The sequence below is a fragment of the Sander lucioperca genome, chromosome 7 (assembly GCF_008315115.2).
Source record: "Sander lucioperca isolate FBNREF2018 chromosome 7, SLUC_FBN_1.2, whole genome shotgun sequence".
Classification (NCBI taxonomy): Eukaryota; Metazoa; Chordata; class Actinopteri; order Perciformes; family Percidae; genus Sander; species Sander lucioperca.
The window spans coordinates 555,439-576,127 of NC_050179.1; the positions used below are offsets into that span (position 1 = coordinate 555,439).

Consider the following 20,689-nt stretch of genomic DNA (forward strand, 5'->3'; position numbering starts at 1 on the left):
AATTAAATCCCCCCTTTCAATACCATGGATATAGTGCCACTCGGCCAGCCATGCCAAAACACTTATTTATGCACTCCAATTTAAAAAATATTCTCAAAATGAAATAGCACAACGTGGTGTCAACATAAAACACAGCGCTCTCAAGCCAGAGAGCGGAGTTCAGTTTGTGGCGAAAATACATTCACCCTCATTCGTTCCTCAAGAGTGTTTAAATCCAAACCACAATCTTTTTTTCTAACCTTAATAAGTCTCGCCTCATGACGCTCACTTTTTCCTGGCACAACTCAACTAATGTTACCATGGCCCCTGTAAGGACTGTAATCTGGCGGTGTCTGTACACTGGTGAGTGGCCGCGCCCCATCTTAGTTTGAAAGTGCCAGCATCCAGGCAGTCTGGCGGTGCGTCTGTTGCGCAGGGCATGTGTGATTAAAGGCGGCGATCACTACAAGCTGATGTGAATGATCGGAGGAACGTAGTCAGTGTAAATGCCGACCCCCGATCAGTTAAAAAAATGCCAAAATCAGCTCCGATCCAACACTGTGATCGGGACATCCCTAGCCGCAATGCAACACAGCCAAGTTTGTTGGGGCCACACACACACACACACACACACACACACCTCATCATCATTGCGCAGCTAATTAGTATAAGTATAATAAGTTTTTAAAAGTTACGTGATTAGTTGAATGTAAATAACTTGGTCACACAAGAATGAATTGGATAACTTTAAAACACAGCATTTGTTCCTCCATTCGAGGTAAATAAACTTTGAAATTGTCCAAATAAAGGTGGGTCATGGCATTCACATATAATATTAATCATAAAAAAAGACAACAGTTGAAACTGTCTATATATCTCCTACCTGGAGGAGTGGGACAGAGAGACGGAGGAGCCTGAGGGCCGATGTCGCCGGCGGCCTCGTGGTGGGGAGCCCAGCCCAGGGCGTCTCCTGGGGGATTTGGACCGACGCCATGGGTCCTTCCACTCATCTGGTCGTCTCATGACTGGAACAACCTCCTTCTTTGAGGGAGGCTCCATCGGCCTGCTGAGTAGATTGAAAATCAAAACCAATGTCTGATAAGAGACAAGTGGCAGTCTAAAAACATTTTTTTTTCTTTTTTCATCATTCTAACATCTGCTTGTCTGAGATATACTAGATGTACCTGAGCATTTTTGTTTAAAAGAGTTGATTTGTTCAAGCCGACTGAGTTAAAAATGGAAACTGACGGATACCAATCGAAATTGAAATACCATTCAAATCAGGATGGCCGAAAGCCTACGCATCTTCCGCCGAAGGCTAAAAACATCTCTTCCTACTACACCTCGGATAAACACACACACAAAATAAATAAATATATATATATATATGTTTTCACATTGTACCACTCTGCACAGTCCAGTCAACGATATTGCCAATTCTTCATTTGTTGAGGTGAAGAGTCATGTGACTGGTTGAGAAAGTAATTGCCACACAGTTTGATCTATACTGATCTTCACCAAACCTTTTTGCACTTTGCACTGCTGCAAATACATGAACCAAAATAGCAGGTGCAATTGAAGACACCCACACATTCTGTGCCCTTGTTTCGTAAGATAGGGACCTTTGTGTTAATTAGTTACCCTAGATGAAACAACCAATTATTCCTCCAGTACTTCCTGCACAATTACACTTACAGTGAGGAAAATAAGTATTTGAACACCCTGCTATTTTGCAAGTTCTCCCACTTAGAAATCATGGAGGGGTCTGAAATTGTCATCGTAGGTGCATGTCCACTGTGAGAGACATAATCTAAAAAAAAAAAACAGAAATCACAATGTATGATTTTTTTTAACTATTTATTTGTATGATACAGCTGCAAATAAGTATTTGAACACCTGAGAAAATCAATGTTAATATTTGGTACAGTAGCCTTTGTTTGCAATTACAGAGGTCAAACGTTTCCTGTAGTTTTTCACCAGGTTTGCACACACTGCAGGAGGGATTTTGGCCCACTCCTCCACACAGATCTTCTCTAGATCAGTCAGGTTTCTGGGCTGTCGCTGAGAAACACGGAGTTTGAGCTCCCTCCAAAGATTCTTTATTGGGTTTAGGTCTGGAGACTGGCTAGGCCACGCCAGAACCTTGATATGCTTCTTACAGAGCCACTCCTTGGTTATCCTGGCTGTGTGCTTCGGGTCATTGTCATGTTCTTCAATGCTCTAACTGAGGGAAGGAGGTTGTTCCCCAAAATCTCGCAATACATGGCCCCGGTCATCCTCTCCTTAATACAGTGCAGTCGCCCTGTCCCATGTGCAGAAAAACACCCCCAAAGCATGATGCTACCACCCCCATGCTTCACAGTAGGGATGGTGTTCTTGGGATGGTACTCATCATTCTTCTTCCTCCAAACACGGTTAGTGGAATTATGACCAAAAAGTAGATATTTTGGTCTCATCTGACCACATGACTTTCTCCCATGACTCCTCTGGATCATCCAAATGGTCATTGGTGACCAGCTCTTTTCAGGTCATTGACCAGCCCGTGTAGTTCTGGGCTGATTTCTCACCTTTCTTATGATCATTGAGACCCCACGAGGTGAGATCTTGCATGGAGCCCCAGTCTGAGGGAGATTGACAGTCATGTTTAGCTTCTTCCATTTTCTAATGATTGCTCCAACAGTGGACCTTTTTTCACCAAGCTGCTTGGCAATTTCCCCGTAGCCCTTTCCAGCCTTGTGGAGGTGTACAATTTTGTCTCTAGTGTCTTTGGACAGCTCTTTGGTCTTGGCCATGTTAGTAGTTGGATTCTTACTGATTGTATGGGGTGGACAGGTGTCTTTATGCAGCTAACGACCTCAAACAGGTGCATCTAATTTAGGATAATAAATGGAGTGGAGGTGGACATTTTAAAGGCAGACTAACAGGTCTTTGAGGGTCAGAATTCTAGCTGATAGACAGGTGTTCAAATACTTATTTGCAGCTGTATCATACAAATAAATAGTTAAAAAATCATATATTGTGATTTCTGGATTTTTTTTTTTTAGATTATGTCTCTCACAGTGGACATGCACCTACGATGACAATTTCAGACCCCTCCATGATTTCTAAGTGGGAGAACTTGCAAAATAGCAGGGTGTTCAAATACTTATTTTCCTCACTGTACAATGTCAATGACAAACTCTCTGACGGTGGACACATTCATATCATCTGGGGCTGCCACAAACAATTATTTGTATAATCAATGAATCAGCCACATATCTTCTTAAACTGTTTGGTTTAGAGCTGCAAAGACTGTTTGCTTAGTTGTAAACTATTAAATGAATCGCCAACTATTTTGATAATCGATTAATCAGTTTGAGTAATCTTTTTAAAATATAAATGTCAAATGTTAATGTCTTTGATTCCAGCTTCTTAAATGTGAATATTATCTAGTTTCTTCACTCCTCTGTGACAGTAAAGTGAATATCTTTGAGTTGTGGAGAAAACGAGACCCTTGAGGACGTCATTTTGGGCTTTGGTTCTTGGATTTTACACCATTTTCTGACATTTTGTAGCCCAAACAACTAATCAATTTATCGAGAACATAATCTACAGATTAATTAACAATGAATATAATAGTTAGTTGCAGCCCTAGTTTGATTTATAAAATGTCAGAATATAAGGAAAAATGGCCAAAATAGTTTTCCAAAGCCCAAGGTGATTATTTCAAATTTACATCAACTACAGTTCAAAAATCAGAACTACAAATTCATTTTCTGTTGATTGATTAGCAGACTCATTGCTTTAACTCTAATAATCTTAATTTATGCATCATCATGTCATCCAATCCTAGAGCAAAGGATTAATAGTAATAACCTGCTTACAGGATACATCACGTTTACACACATATAGGAGCTGATTTGCAATGAACCTTTCGGATAATTCACAGCAATGACGTTTACAATCAACGTGTATGGGATTTTCCATAGTAGACAGGCCATTGTTTGTATTTGTGAAAAAGTCAGCAAGATTAAAATGTTTATGTTGGCGTATTTAAATATTTGTTGGAGGAAATTAACAAGATGAGTGGATATTCCCACTGTGAAAGAAACTGTGCTTTATTACAGAAACCTTTAATGAATGCCTAAAGGAGTTCTGTCTCTGTTGCTGCCTGATATAGGCATTATAACTCATTTACAAGCAATAATTAAACTAACACCAAAATGGAACAGGGATACATACTTGGAATTACATAATCACCTGCTCAACCACAATGTGTCCTTTAGTGTGAACATAAGTCTCATACGCCCCAGTGAATGAGAAATTCCACAGGTGTGATGCAAGAGCAAACACGTTACCCAAGGCAAAGCTCATATAGTTTAAAATAGAATCACAACACAGGAGCTATTTTTAGCTCTCAAACATGTTCCTATCAACAGTTTTCTTTGAGGAAATAAAAAAGGAAGTGGGGGCAAACCCATAAGGCCCATTACAACAGCAAAAAATAAGGAGCAGCAGCAGTAACAACATCCACCTTGTATTAAGGAAGTTAATGAACTGATTGATGGGCGAAAGCGGAGGAAACACCTGTGTTGCGCCAATACAGTTTAAAGGGCAATAGTCAATGGGGAAACACAAACACTGATGTAATCACATTCATTCCAACAATGGTGGAACTTCATATTTTTGTTACAGAAGGGAAACTCTGAGCAACAGAGTAGTATATATGTCTTGATCATATTGTTGTAGTGATAAAGTGAGTGACTGAGTTTGCATTAACTGGGGAAATTAGGAATAGGCCCATTTCCATATTAGGAATAGGCGCGTCTCCATACAAGTATGCTCCAAATAAAGGCCATGCCTCTCCAGTTTGGCTATGGTAAAGTCATTTAACATTTATGGGTAACTTGTAGATTAGTATTGAGGTCAGCTATTGTGTATCACTATCATGTACTATACACAGTACATTTCTTAAATCTTTAATTTAAATTTTTATTTTTCACTGTGGGCATTCACTCAGAATGTAATTGTACATTTTCCAAGTAGTAAGTGCAGACAGGTCCAACCAGTTGTTCTTCAGCAATGACCAAAAGTAGATCACAGGGAACTGAGCACATCCCTAGAAGCTGAAAGGATTTACACATAGCCTCTTGTAGGTACCATGTGATTACCATGTTCTCTCACAAGGACCCTGCCCTTGGCAAACAGCTCATGGTACCCCCTGGTATCTATGTATTCTAGAAGGCGCGACCTCTCCAGTCACCTCTTCATGAGCTCTTCAAAATCTATGCTGAATTGTCTATTTTACAAATACAATTAGTTTTGCTTTATGTGGTTGACATTGGGTGGTGATGGCATGAGTGCCTCAAAAGTGCCTTGTCATTCAATACCAAATTTCAATACCTAAGGAGTTAATATCATTAGCATCAGTGAGCCAATACAATCTAATAATGCTGGTGACTGGCTGTCTACATGTTGTAGAGGTATGCAGGAAAACACTATGTTATGCACAGAGCCGGGTCTCACGTGCGTTTCTCTTATTGTATTTTGAGAGGCTTGTTCAGGAACCGGTAATCAAACTTACGGTATCAGCACCGGTATCACATTTTTTTTAAAGATACCCAACCCTAGTAAACAAGAAAAGGTGGAGGAGATCAGCTCAGGCTAGCAAGACCATTTCTCTGGCCATCTAATGACTACAAGTTGCTCATCAGGACAGGGATATCAACTCACCAGTCTTCTGCTGACCCTGCTGGCCTAGCTGGTCAAGGTTATTCAAATGTAAATGTCAGAGTAAACATAGAGGAAAAGGTGAAGATGGCTATCAGCTACGACCTATGGCTACGATTCCGATGTGAACAAGCAAGACCATCTCTGTGTCCATCTCCATTGCTACATCAGAGGGGGCACCGAGGCAAGCCTGGAGGAATTGAACACCTGAACATTGACTGCGACTTCTCTGCTGGGCATCCTGCTGGCCAGTGTGCAGGCGTTGGATGGTAAGCTGGGTTGCCTCCGTGCCTGCATTGGTTTCCAGCCAGATGTCTGGAGCTGTGGTGTCTTTTCACAGAAACTAGGCCAGATCCTGGAGTCCCGGCAGCATTCAACCTGGTAACTCTTTCTCTGTGTGCCGATCTGACGGCCACGTTCAACTTTTTGATGAGTCATGCACAATTTGAAGGAGCTAAGGGATAACATTTCACTGGAATTGTACCTTGTACGATTTCATATAAGGAAAATTGATTGACTGATTGATAATATTGCCGAAGTGCTTTACGTCAATCAACATAACAGTTAAATATGGGTGTTAGCTTGGATTAGTTAACATTAAAGTGACAGGAACATTATTGTTGTTGCCTCCAAGTCTGTTGAGAAAAACCTAGTCAAGTTCCACACTTTCCAAACCAGAGACCATGGATGTGGTCAAAACAATGGCAATGTGTGACACCACTGGCTTTCTTTATTGTATGTCATAAACTAGAGAAGGTTTTCAAATAAAGACTACTGCTTTTCCATAGACTAGCTTTATAGATAACTTGAAAACATGCAGACAGAGTTGTGGAATTGTATGGTGCATTGAGAGGACTACTTTTTAGCATTAATAAGAATTTCTAATTACAAATTCCCATGCCTTTTGTGACAGTGAAAAGTGAGCACTTAAAACAAAACCAACCCAAAGGATTTACACACCGAAAATAAGTGTTCCTTGGGAGTGTTTTAATCCAAACCCCAACCTTTTCCCTAAATTTAACTAGTCGTTTTGGTGCCTAAACTAAACATAACGCTCACTTTTTGTCACCTAAAACAAAAATGACCAATAGCTCGCAGTGCCCTGTACCCGGCTCAAAGCCCGCTATTCTCAGGTAAGTCAACTGCCAACGAAACGACAAAGCTCTATAGCCGGCGTCACAGCTTTTTAAGTTCTTCCTCCAGTAGCCATTACCATCTCTATCACCTGCTTTTAACACGCTCCGTTCACGTAAACAGAAAATTGCGTTGCCTGTATCTTTTCACGGTAACCCTCCATAGAGATGTATCAGCCTACTTTAAGTAACAGCGACAGTAAACATTTATTTTAAACTATTATTGTTATTATTATACTAAATTAATCGGTTCACATGCATTCCAAATCGTGAGTGTTGATCCGTACAGACCACGGTTATACACCACTAATTACTATTACAACATAAATTTACATATACCGTGATAAGAGAATTGTATACATTATCATCCTTTTTTTAACATCTTGACCTGCACTTATAAAGCCAGACTAAAATATGAGATTCATACAGCTCAAATTTCCGTAGTTTTAAGTTAAAACGGGGAAAAAAGGGGGAGTTGCTACATCCCTAGAAGGCTCATTGATTGCGGTTCACTGGCTACCGGTATCATGCAAAAAATATTCCGCCCAAAACCGATTGCTGTCTAACTACATGCAAATGATGAAATTAATCGTACACAAACACGTTAGATGAACGCTCAGGCTCTTGGGTTACGGTTAACCCTCTCCAGCACGTTGTTATGTTGCTGCCGGTTGTGCACATTTCTCTCTTTCTCTGCACAGTAGCAGCTTCCCCAGCAATCTGGGCTGGGCTCCCTGCTTCCCCCACCAGGGCCAAGTGGAATGAGGAATGAACAGGACATGGGACACCTATGTCATCTTTGCTGTAGTTTAAGACTTCAACCATTACCCTTTTTAATTTAACTTCAAAGTCGTCAAACTTTGCCAATAAGCAGACTTCTTTTCATGTATTGATCTTGAGAATGGCATGACTGAAAATGCATTGTTTCGGCGGTGTAGTTCCCTTCAACTCTCCCTGGCACACGTAAGGTTGGTAGATGCCTGAAGGTTTTGGGGGCGGTAGCTTTCATTTCATGTTGCTGCTCTTACCGGAAAGTAGCACACCTAGCTTGAATAATAACGGTTGTGCTACCACGGAAAATTAAACTTTGAACAGACAGAGAGTTTTACCATGTATAATTAAGATTCTGTTGTTGCTGTTGAAGATGACCCAACAATAACAAATCCAACAGGACCAACAGGATAGTTAACTTTTGTGTCACTTCCCATCACTGTTAGGGAAGACATTTACACAGGGTTGACAATGCTTTTCATTTCTTTTTTTCATCTTGATTCCTGCAAAGCTTTCTACACATGTACAACACAGGCTTTCCTCAATCGCCTTCGTTACTTCGAAATGCTGATGCTGGGATTATAATCAATTCAAGAAAACAAGATCATATAACTCCAATTTTGGCTTCCCTGCATTAATGGGGAGCCATCCCCATTAATTACCATATTGAGTGTATGTTATGTTTGACCTTAAAGACTTTAAATAACCAGACCCTGATGCATGTCTGTCTGCGTCAACCCCACACCTAATAATTACAAAGATATAACTGTGTCAAATAAAACAAAAAATCATAATGACTGGGATTTACTGTACTGGCTCCTTACTGGTGTATCAAAACATGACATCAAAAAATTCTGCAAAATAAATCAACCTAAAGCCAACTGAAATTTCACTTACTTGGGTGGCAAGCTGAGGGGCGAGCGTGGTTTCAGTTTCTCCTCGTCCTTCTTTTCCCTGGCGTCCCTAGGAGGACGCATCCTCGGTCTCTCCTTATCATCCCGCTTCATCCGGTCCCTCTCCCACTCTTCTTTCCGCCGCATCCTCTCCTTCTCGCGCTCCCGCTCTCTCTCCCTCTCCCTCTGCCGGCGCTCCCTCTCACGGTGATCTCTCTCCCTCTCTCGGTCCCGGTGCCGCTCCCGAGGGTCGCGGTCACGTTCACGTTCCTGTCGGAATGGATATGTTCAGTTTTATAGCAAAAACTTTTTGGCTTCCCTACCCTGTCAGTGGCACTTGGCCCCAGACCCATTTTTTAACACTGAACTCTTACGACTCACAAATACTCTAATTCTAAGGAAAAGGTCTCCGTAATATTCGGGGAAAAGCTGGCGACCAACAGGAGTAAATAGTGAATTTATTGTGGACTATTGTCGTCTGTATAACTGTTATCTTTCTTCTCATATCTTTGTGCTATCCACTGTACCATTCACATGTTGTCCTCTGCTTGGACTTTATGATTAGGCATGTTTTGCTTAATACTGTGCTGTTGTTGATGTTGTAGTACTCACTTTAGAAGTTAGAGAGAACATATTGAGCAGATTGTGGAGGATACTCACATTGTAGTGGTAAGGAAGAGGAGCTTCTGTGTACTGCACTCGGAAGTTTTCATACTGGCCTCCACGCCATAGGGCCTCCATTTCATAGTCATAGTATGGATCAGCATATGGGTCACTATTGAGAGAAACACTGTTTATTGTGCACATAAGGCAAAACCATTTTTTTGCTGGTTAATTTTCAAACTGACGTTAGACATATTTTACAGAATGATACAGAATTGTGAACATATTCCTGAAAAGAGATATTTCAGTTCAGTATTTTCAGTTGTTCAAATTTCAATTCATTGAATGGCAATCTGTGAGTCAAACAGAGACCCTATACACCACTATTTTGTGAATGATCTCACTTGGATAAGCAATATTTCCATCTCTGACAAGAGACATGGACCAAAAAGCTGTGCGTAAATCATTAATGGTCTTTTCAATCATGACAAACATTGAGCAGTGTTACAGCACGTTACATTTACATCTGTCTACACCATGGTCTAGTGAAGAGTTTATTAAGGCTATTTAAGTTAGTCTACACTTACCCGTATATAGGATCTCTGAAGTCCATTTCACTGAAAGAGGAAAACAGAATAGTTTCAATGACATAATCTCGTATTATATTTGGTACATTTACGACACACTAATAGCGTGTATGCTACACTATGTTATAGTGTATCTGTTGGTGGCCGCAGGGGTAAACACATACAGCAGCCTGCAGTACTGAGAAACCATCAGAAAATGAGTTGTATTTCTTTTTTTTTAAAGCACCCTTGTGTTTTCTTTCTCACCCGCCCGAGACACACGTCTACAGCCTGTGGTTCAATGTGGGTGCTGGCTCGCCCAATCTCTTATCTTTTTCTCTCTTTATTAAAATAAGTTGGAAAGCCAACAAGCAAAGCCTAACTTAACTTTTAATGTTATCAAACAAAAGAGAAATGTTCTCATTTCTCACCTCTTGCATACCTCCAGCTGAGAAACCATTAGCACAGGGGGTCCGGGACCCCTAGGGGGTTCTCAGAGTCAATGCAGGGGGGCCTCCAAATTATTGTTGATTTTTGAAAGTTTTTTCAATTAATCCAACATATTATCAGCAAATATAAATCCCCACTGAAGATAGGCTTACTGGCCTATAGGTAAGGTATAGTCACTAAGGTAGCCATCCAAAGATAGTTCATCCTAAAGATTTACTGTGCCACATGTATGGTTTAAAATGAAAACATGACTTACAAAATCATGGCAACAATTATAAGGCTATTTTAATAGCTTAGTATTCTATGCAAAAATGGTATGTACAGCATAAAGGCTTTAGGCCGCCCTACGTGCAACCCCTATGTTATTGTAGGCCCAGTTTAATATGCAACTTCATTTTATACAATATGTGTCGTATGGGGTCCCTGCTCCATCTCTCTTTCAGTTAAGGGGTCCTTGGCTTAAAAAAAGTTGAAGACCCCTGCATTAGAAAATAACTTGTTCTCTCATTCAAAGCAACGCTGTGCTCTCTTTTTCTGGCTCGCCCGAGACACACGTCTGCAGGTGGCAGCTCGGTGTGGCGTTTGCTCGCCCGATTCTCTCTTTTTTCTTTTTTGTCAACATTTTTTGGGGGGCTTTTACGGCAATTTACAATTGACAGGATAGCTTGAAGACAGTAAAGGGGAGAGAGAGGGGGGACAACATGCAGCAAAGGGCCGCGGGTCGGTTTTGAACCCAGGCGCTGCTAGGACTCAGGCTACATGGGGCGCACGATCTACTGGGTGAGCTAGAGGTCGCCCACGTCTTTTTTAAAATGACCCAAGAAGGCAACAGCAAAGCCTAACTTTACTTCTAACGTTATCAAACAAAGACAAATGTTTGCCCCTCGTCCTAAAATGGTCATAAATCGATATGTGAGTACTTCCTTGTTTTACGATTGAAGCGGTTGGCGAGTTGAAACAGCTATGCTGTGTTTGACCAATCATCAACGGTCATCTCTGTAAACCCCACCCCGAAGGCTCCTGTTCTTTCAAAAAGTTTTGAGGGAGAAATAAAGCCCCCAGAACTTAATTTACACCCTGGTCACTGCGATCGAAACGTTCCTCAGAAGGTTCCTAGTTCCGGGGGGGGGAATTTCGATGATCATAAAGCACTTTTAGGGGGAGGAAAGCCAGAGTTTATAAGGAGATTTCATTACAGAACACCAGCATTTACAGATGGACTGGTGTGATTTAACTAGTACGGGGGGGTTAATTAAACTAGTGCAGTGCCCATTTGAAGTGAAGTGAATTTGAAGTGTCCCTTTTTCGGAATGGGGCGATTGCTTGGTTCCCCGTATGGATTTCTTTTTTTTTTTGCACTGTTGAAATCATGATTTGATAACCGCAACATCCTCTGACAAAATGACCAAAGACATACGTTTAAGACAACACCTGTGCTGTGAGTTCGGCTGCATTTACTTGTAAAATCAGTGATCACACAGAGAGAAAGTTAGAAGTAATAGAATGTATTTCTTACTTTTCCTCCTGCACAGTGCACAGACCATATCTGCAGTACTACACGACACGGCCACTACATGACGCGCCCTTCGGCTCGCTCTGCACCTCAGTCAGTGACAGAGAAAGGTGATAGTAGAGCCCCTAGATTTGTCACTAGTCGGGGTTTTTTTTTTTAACCCGCCCCTGCTGCTGTTGGCAGCAGAGCCATGAACCGCAATCAGCCATCTAGGGATGTAGCAACTGCCCGCCCCCGCTGCTGTACTGCATATGTGGGAGACACACACACTCAGAGAGATTCCCCAATTTATAGTTAGATATAAAAACGTAACTAATGACAAAGGCATAAGGTAAAGGCATCAGAGATGTTCGTTGGCTTATTCCTGTGAGAGGTGTAGCGAAATAAAGATGTTATGTAACACAAGAATGAATGTAGAATGTTGTGAAATGAAGATGAAACACAACAGCGTCTCTTAATAGACTTAAAGCACAAAAAGTCTGGACTATATTAAAAAGGTCTTGGGAGTTATGTTGGACTTTAACTACAACCCTGTCATGTATGGTCTACTGAAAGAAAGAAGCCATTTAAACAAAAAAAAAAAGATCTGTTCCAACTGATAATCAGTATTGTAGGTGAAAAATCTGAAGGGCCTATACATGTTCACAGAGGTTTTTACTGACTGGCCATTAAGGACACAGACTTCTCTATGTACTTCATTACTTTGCCCTGTATAGTATCACTTATTAATTGTATCTTGGTTTATGTATTGTCAATGTGTTTCACTTCTGTAAATTATAACCTTGTTTAACTCATAGATTTGTTAAAAAAAAAAAAAAGAAGTTTTCTCTCTACTTCCTTAAAACAGAAATTGGGTCGGCTACCAGCATCCTCATAGTGATCTGGCTGACTGAAAGTTGTAACTGGTGGTTCAAATATCAGAAGTGAGTGTTTCCTCCCTCTTGTTTCCTATTATTGTATGTATATTTGTTTGAATTACTCTGTAGTGTGTCATCTCTCCAAGCTTTGCTTAAATTACGCAAGTCTGACGTGATTGTTTGACTAAGGATTTAAATCATTTAAAAAGGTAACGGAGAAAGAAGCTTTTCGCAAAGCACGTACTTCAGGACTGGAGGTGCAGCCAACTGCAAGATAAACATGGAATCAGAAAAATGTTTGATGTTTAATTTAAGAAGGTAATACTCTCTGATGATGCGGTAGCTGCGTTCTCTGAGGAAATCATTCTCTTTGTCAAATTCTCTCTCGTCTTCTCCGATGGTCACATTGAAACGCTTCTCCTCAAAGTCTGGCTCCTGCTCCTTACGGATGGTGGCCTTCTTCAGCACCTATGAGACAGAGCCAGATATAGAATGTAAGGCACAGCACCGGTTTTATACCATGATCTGGTTGAATACTTGAGTCTGACTGGCTGCAGGGTGTCCAATGAAAAGGGATATAGGACACCTACTAAGTAGTTCCAGTGAAACTGTCTGTTTACCGATCTAAATTAATGCGCTACTTTAAATGGAAAAAATCTGAACATCTTTCACGCTGAGTTTAGTCCTTCCGTGCCTCGTCCTCTTGGTCACCATAGGACGGCGCTAACACACAAAGATGCAGGAAGTAAGTTACACTGCCCTCTGAAGTTACTTTGTATCACATTTAGCGATCATCTCATATCTCGTTTGCTGTTCAGCGCTCTACTTCAGGCAGTGGCTGATAGTACACATGGCGCAGTATTTGTTCGTAAAAGTCTTGATATTGATTTGGGGACAATGACATGGCTGGATAGCTAGCTTGTGTTGTTGTTAAATATACTGTCGGATTATATTTACCGTTTGTCAACGGTAAGTAATATTATTGACTTTGAATTTTGCTAGCATAGCGTTTGCTTTCTGGCTCGTAGCTCACTAGAAATATCTCAAGTTGCCAAGTCGTATCTAAGGTTCGTCCTATTTACTGGAGCAGTGAACTTTAAGAACCTTAAATGGGATAGGAATGACTGTTAGAGGTATTAGTCAAACCCTCAGGTGTTATCAGGGAAACAGAGTTATTGTTTGAAAAAACTTAACTGAAAATATAAATGAATGGCCTTGAAAAAAATTTTGTTGGCAAGTGACTATGGTATAAGCAGGTTGATGCCCTTCAAGCAGTCTCTTATCAGGAAATAATGGGCTGCGGAGGAGGCAACTGTTCTGGAGGGTTTGGCCTCCCCGTCATCCATTCATTTCTGATAATGGACACCTTGTCGGCATTAAACCTTTAACAGCCAATCAACTCATAGCGTAGTCAGCTGGTCAAGTCAGTTACAAACTGTCAACTGGTCGAAATGACTACATTTTGGACGGAGGCTCAACGAGCGCCCGCGAGCGAGAAAGAGCAGCGGTGGTTGAGTGAGCTAGAGAGTGAATGAAAAGAGGGAGCGACGTTAGAACAAAGCAGTGAATCAGAGAAATGAAACATTGTTTTCACTACTAGAAATGCAACTGTAGCGAGAATGTCACTATTCTCATTCATACTTTAAGACACCAAACATTTAATCCAGCTACAATAAAGCCTAAAAAGTCGTAAGTTAGAACCTACGTACAGAGGGTCGTTGCAATTGAGATGATATACTGTCTCGTCGCATTGGTGTGATCTGGCAGGTTTCAAAAAAGTAAGTAGTTGCAAGTTTCAACTGGTCTCGTCGCAAATCTTTGGTCTGTTCTGGACTTAAAGGGTAACTACCGCTTTTTTCAACCTGGACCCTATTTTCCTATGTTTTTGTGTGCAAGTGACTGACCGGAACAACAATCTTTGAATGGTCCAGTATTAAGCATGAACGCTGTAACCCTATGTGGGCAAATGTGCATCGTCAATTTGGTCCGCTAAAAGTGCTTGTTTTGCCACTGAAAGCCTTAGATTATTAATATCAGTGTCTGGCAACATTATGGAAAGGATCCATACAGAGATGGGCCTTTTTGAAACCTGTTTAAGAGCTTTCTGTTTAACCAGAAACAGCGCTGAGGTCGCTAGCGCTAAATCCATAAAAAAAAGCAATACTTTATATATAGAGCCAACATATTTTCACATGTAAATCAGTAAACTAAGTGTTTATTTCAACCAAAACTAGAGTGGTGACAGTTGGAAAAGTGGAAAGACGACCCAAAATGGCTCTTCATAGTTTTATTTTGTTTCTGTCGACGAATTAAGTGTATTTTACGATGCTAGAATATGTGTTAATTTACATGCAGTCTGGTGGGTTTAGCGAATGCAATTTCGTGGATGTTTTTATGTTTAAAAAAAGGATCCTACTCTTTAACAGAAAGGTCGACCTCCTTAGAAATCCTTTCCATAATGTTGTCAGACACTTAGAATATTAATCTGAGCCTGTCAGTGGCAAAACTTTTGTGAAGGTAAATACAAGTTGCACAATTGCCCTATTAACTTACATTGTAGCTTGTTTCGCCGCTGCCGACTGCAGCGATCTTGCTTAATACTGGACCAATTTCAAAGACTGTTGTTCCCATCAGTCACTTAGACACAAAAACATTTCATCCAGGTTTTTAAAAAAAACAGTAGTTACCCTTTAATGTAATGCTGGTCCTATTTTTTTACATGAAAAAAAACTTTTTATATAAACTTTTTATATATAATATATAAAACATATTTAAGTTAACATCACGGAGAATCATTACACTAACAGGTCTACGGTCCAAGTTAGTTTACACACTCCCAGCAGCATGACAGTCGTTTCATTTGGCACAAGCTCAGTTTGGTTCCCTACAGAAGCAGTTAAGTGGTTTACCTCTTTGGCATGCCTTAGGCCTCGCTCCCAGGCACTCTCAACAGGAGGCTCCACTGGAGGAGGTGGTGGAGGGAGCTCCTCCACTGCAGGTCCAGCCTAAAACAATGACAAATTGATTCAGTAGTTTCTCTTACTCACAGAGAGATGTAGCTATTTGGTAGAATTGCAGATGACATAGATCTAGTTCATGCGCATTTGTACTAGGGCTAAACAATTTTTTGGGTTTTGTTTTTTAAATCGCCATTGCGACACTCAGAGATTTTTTGGTGTTAGTTGAAAGAAAATATCAGTAGAAAACTGCACTTTAAAATGTAATTTTTTTTAGTTTTTTTAGTGGTGTCTTTCATTTTCAATTCAATGTTCAATTTGTTCAATAAAAGAATGTTATAAACAAGCGACAAGCATTTCGTTGTTTTAGCAGAATACTGTAAGCAGCAGAAATGCAGAACTGAGTACACTTTAATTTCTGTTAATCGCAAACAATATCATTAACGCGATATTCAACAACAATATCACATACTGCACATTTTCCTCATATCGTGCCCTAAATTGTGCTTTTTATCTTTATGATTTATCTGTATTTATGTACTGTAACAACGTAACAGCAGTCTGTACACTTCAAAATTACAGATATTATACACCGTTTGAACTGTTTCAGAAAAGTAAAAGACGTACCCAGGGATTATTGGGTATGAGTGGGTGTGGTCCTCCAGGAGGCGCTCCATTGGGTGAGAAGAGGTCTGGTTTACTGATCAGGGAATAATTTCCCTTGTCATTGACGCCAGGGTGGATGAACCTACAGTTCATACCCCAAGTGCAATTTCCTGGAGGAAACAAAATGTACCAGTATGGTTTAAATCATTTACAGTGAAATATGTATTGGACCCATACAGACATTTATAGTAGTGCTGTATCACCATTGTCTATTCTTTACCTAAAGATCAGTACAACAATGGTGAACCTTTACATTTGTTGCTAAAGGACCATTAAACTACTTTTTAAAACTACTCTGTCTATATGGGGTTTTATCGAGTACATGAACTGAAATCTATATTAAGTACAACAGCTCCCCCTGCTGTAGAACAACTCGCATAAAGCTGACAAACTAACATTCCTCACATGTTCTTCATCAAGGTAATAAAACAGATATTATTACAATGTTAGATTGTTATATATCTCTAATTATACAGATACCAGTTATATAGTTATCATTAAATATTCAAGAAGTTGGAGAATTGTAGTCATTGTTCTAAGTGAAATCACTAATTATGTCTGGTCACTGTGTCTAATCTAAAAGATCCAACAGCATAATTTTGCTTTCCTGTGTTTAAAAAGTTAACAGAAGTCAAAGCCTGTTATGTTAACTTTTGTTACTTTGTCAAGGCTATCATCAGACCTGTGCCATAATCCTCCTTTAAAACACACCACTACAACTTTGATTGTAAAAAAAAAAAAAAAAAAAAGGTCTAAAAATGAGGAAACTCACAAATTCCCAGAGTCCAAGGTGTTGTAAACAAGTTAAAGAATAATATCTGAATAGACCAAAGTTGGCAGCAGTGTGAACACACACTTCCAATCCATATTTACAAAATCTACTATGAAATCAGTAGGGATCATAGACTGTATAAAATATGGACGTAGTCTTCGTGACGTCACCCATAGGCTTCTGAAGAGCCACATTGAAGCTAAAGCCGTTTTTTTTTGTACCAGGCTGTAAACATGTACAGCATAATTATGCTGTAAAGTTGGGCATTTTAACATGGGGGGCTATGGGATTGACTCCCTTTTGGAGCTAGCCACATGTGGCCACGCGACGAACCGCTGTTTTTGGCACTTCCGCACAGGCTTCATTTTCAGCACCGGAGGGTGCCGCTTGGTATGGATGTTAAGAATTTTGACCGATTATTACTATTAGTTAATCCGTTTTTAAGTAACTAAAAAAAAAAAAAAAAAAAAGTCTGTTGCATGGTAAAAGAAAAATTGCAATTTATTTCTTAACTGCTGGATAAAAGTTGCAAAGTTTGAACTAGCAAGTTGCGTTTTAAGCTCCTTTTTTTCTGGACAGCAGCCACACACGTTGATGAGTGAGGACTGACGGGTTAAATCGGCAGTCCTACACACAGAGCACACTTGGCAGACACAGAGATGACTAGGGCTGGGTATCCGTGACTAATACCGTAACTCTTTCGGTACCAATTTGATAAAACAAAAAGAAATTACAACATTACACATTACGTTTGTAATTGAAATTGGGTATTGAATGACGAGGCATTTTTTGATACTCAATACAATTCGGTCAGTGCCTAAAAAGTATTGAATTCGGTACACAGCTACAGATGACACTGACAACCTCGCAGGTGGAGGCTGTGGAGACAGGCTCGAACATACGCTCCGCAGACAGCTGCATACTTGTGTCGGTCGCTGGGACGCTCAAGCTGTTCCAGGAAAACGGCTGCATGTGGCCACGACAATGCATGCAACATCTGGTTGCGCGACTTGTACGAGTGTCCGTGAGCATGTCCGAGCCTCCAGGACAGGTAAACTGTGACTCAGTTGCCTGCTTGTCGGTTCATGATCAGTTAACAAGGGTCGGCTTTCGGTCAGTAAAAAATAAATCAAAATTAACACCCCTACACATAAGTAAAACTATTTTATGAATATACAACAGCATCAGTTGTAAAAGCTTTTATTCTAGTGATGTCCCACTGTAAATATCGGGAATAGAGTGGTTATTAAAGAATTCTGACTGAGATATGTACTGAGCGAGACATTTTACTGTTGAAAAATTAACTCATCAGTGCTCTCTGGTGGTCAGTGTGGCACTGCAATTACTGGTTACTTACTGGCTTACATACACATACTGATGTATCTGTCATAAGTTAAATTTGGCAGATAATATCAGCCATGCTGATAGATAGATAGATAGATAGAGATAGATAGATAGATAGATAGATAGATAGATAGAGATATATATATAGATATATATATAGATAGATAGATAGATAGATAGATAGATAGATAGAGATATATAGATAGATAGATAGATAGATAGATAGATAGATAGATAGATATATATATAGATATATATATATATATATATTTATTTGTGTGTGTGTGTGTGTGTGTGTGTGTGTGTGTGTTAAGCTCTGGGATGAGACCTGCTCAAGACCACCTACCTTTGATGAAGAACCTGCAGATGGGCCGTGGTCTGATCTTCCTGTCCGAGGGATCTTTGACCTCACCCTCCTCCAGGTCATCATCCTGCCCACACACACACAAGAGGCAAGTCATGACACCTTAGATCGTCTAATTGTATCGTAAAAAATAAGGTATCTGGAGAGCAGGGTATATACAGTAATCCTGGAGGTAAATTCAATACCTTTTAATACAATTTTTAATACCTTCTCAATATTTTTTAAAACCAACATGTCATTGAGTTGCAGGTTTATACGGCTACACATTTCAGACCATTAAACAGAGTTTGAGATTTGTAAAACTACGCCCTCTAAGCCAATACAACAATGCAGATAGGGAAAGTCAACAGAATAGATTGAGACTCACTGACTTTGGAAACATCTTGCAACCCTAACCCATCATGCATTTATTTCACCTTTAGAATAAAATGAATAGATGAAATAAGATGATAAATTAAAGCAGTTCAAAGAAACAAGCATTCACTGATGCCATTATAACCACTTAGAACTAAGTTTAACCTTCTTCTGTATGTACAGACATGAGTACACAGAAAATAGTCCATGAGGCAAGTCAAATACAAGAAAACAGACAACCTACATACAGACAAGCAAACGAGCATTCACCGTTTGAACTTGTGATGCCATTATTTCCATTTGAAACTAAGTGAACCTGTGATATCATAGTAAGTGCTTCAATTGAATTGCTTTTTCTTCGGTGCATACCGCTCAAAACCAACATGAAAAACGTAGCTAGTAATGTTCACTCAGCGTTTTGTTTTGTTGTTAAACTGTGTGTAAAATGAGCGGTGACGTTAATCACCGGTTTCAGGTAACGGCACCGTCTATTTGCTGGATGCTTTTAAGCTAACGGTCGGTAGCTAACATTAGCAGATAAGCCTGTTGACAGCAAAGTTATTGTTCATATTTTGGAACAATCAATGTTTCTGACCGTAGTAGTAGTTGTCATAGTGACTGAAAGTGTGATGTGAGCTTCTTATATACAGTCTATGGATGTGAGATGCTAAAAAGAATCTACACGCTGTTTTCAGGTAATGTAACTTTTTGACGTTCAAGACCCCCACCCCCGCTGCTGAAATCAATTCTAGAGGAAACACTGTGGAGTTAAGCTTTTCTTTGAGAAAAGAACAAAGAACAGCACTGAAGTCATTCTTAAAAAAGGAAGATGTGTTCGGAGTTTTGCCGACCCGATACGGCAAAAGTTTAATCTATCAACTAGCTCCGCTATCTTCTTCGTTGCTCTGCTTGGTTGTAGCGTGCAGAGGGAATTTGAAAGACAACCGTTTATCCCGCCCCTCGGATTGAGCACGGCCAATGGTGAGTTCCCAGACCCGACATCTTGATGTGGGTCTGGCTCATACAGTCTATGGTCTGGCTTGGCAGGCTAAAATAGGCTATCACCCGATGCGGGATAGGATATAATATCACACAAACTTCACAAGATCAACTTAAATAGGCATAATAAAACAAATTGACAACTCTAATTCAATGATGAAAAATGATTCAAAAAATGAATACCTCGTAAATTAATATTTTTTAATACCTTTTAATGGCCTTAATTTTTACTAATTTGATTTACTACCTTTTAATACTTTTAAAAACCCCGTGGACACCCTGGGAGACTGTGTTATTTGTATTTAAATAGTGCTGTGCCCGGTCAAAACGTGCCTGTTGGAACAGACAGATTGCTTGGCCTTCTGTATTGCTGCTTGCAGCTTCTCCAGAACCATTGTACCCCCAAATAACTTACAGAAGGCCCCCAAAGCACTTAATATAAAGTAATATGCATCCCAACTGTATACTACTGACTTGCTATGTACTTCTTCCTCAGAGGAAAACATTGTACCACTACATTTTCCTGACAGAGAAATATTACTGCCTACGTAGATTCAGATTTTACTCACAAAATATAACAATTAAAATATGGCGCATTATTATTTATTAAACTTTCCAGCATTATATTAGAATTTAAAGCTCCAACTTGAACGACATTTTAAATTAACTAGTACAGTTCCCGTTCAAAGTACGCCTGTTTGGAATGGGCCGATTGCTTGGCCTGTGGTATTGCTGCTTGAAGCATTCGCTAGAACCATT

At 40.0% G+C, this 20,689-nt stretch overlaps 1 protein-coding gene across 9 annotated transcripts in view; it reads right to left on the bottom strand.

Annotated features, from left to right (window-relative positions):
* zc3h18 (zinc finger CCCH-type containing 18) overlaps window positions 1–20,689 on the bottom strand; it is a 53,461-nt gene that overhangs the window by 23,905 nt on the left and 8,867 nt on the right. For 8 of the 9 annotated variants that reach the window (XM_036002997.1, XM_036003003.1, XM_036003002.1 and 5 more), the window contains exons 3-10: window positions 18,560–18,644; window positions 16,059–16,207; window positions 15,384–15,479; window positions 12,800–12,942; window positions 9,676–9,705; window positions 9,146–9,260; window positions 8,490–8,755; window positions 863–1,045 (exon numbers count right to left, since the gene is read on the bottom strand). In XM_036002997.1, coding sequence (XP_035858890.1) covers window positions 863–1,045; window positions 8,490–8,755; window positions 9,146–9,260; window positions 9,676–9,705; window positions 12,800–12,942; window positions 15,384–15,479; window positions 16,059–16,207; window positions 18,560–18,644 — 1,067 coding nt within the window. The remainder of the gene's footprint in view (window positions 1–862; window positions 1,046–8,489; window positions 8,756–9,145; window positions 9,261–9,675; window positions 9,706–12,799; window positions 12,943–15,383; window positions 15,480–16,058; window positions 16,208–18,559; window positions 18,645–20,689) is intronic. The other variant, XM_036002999.1, reaches the window with a different exon arrangement.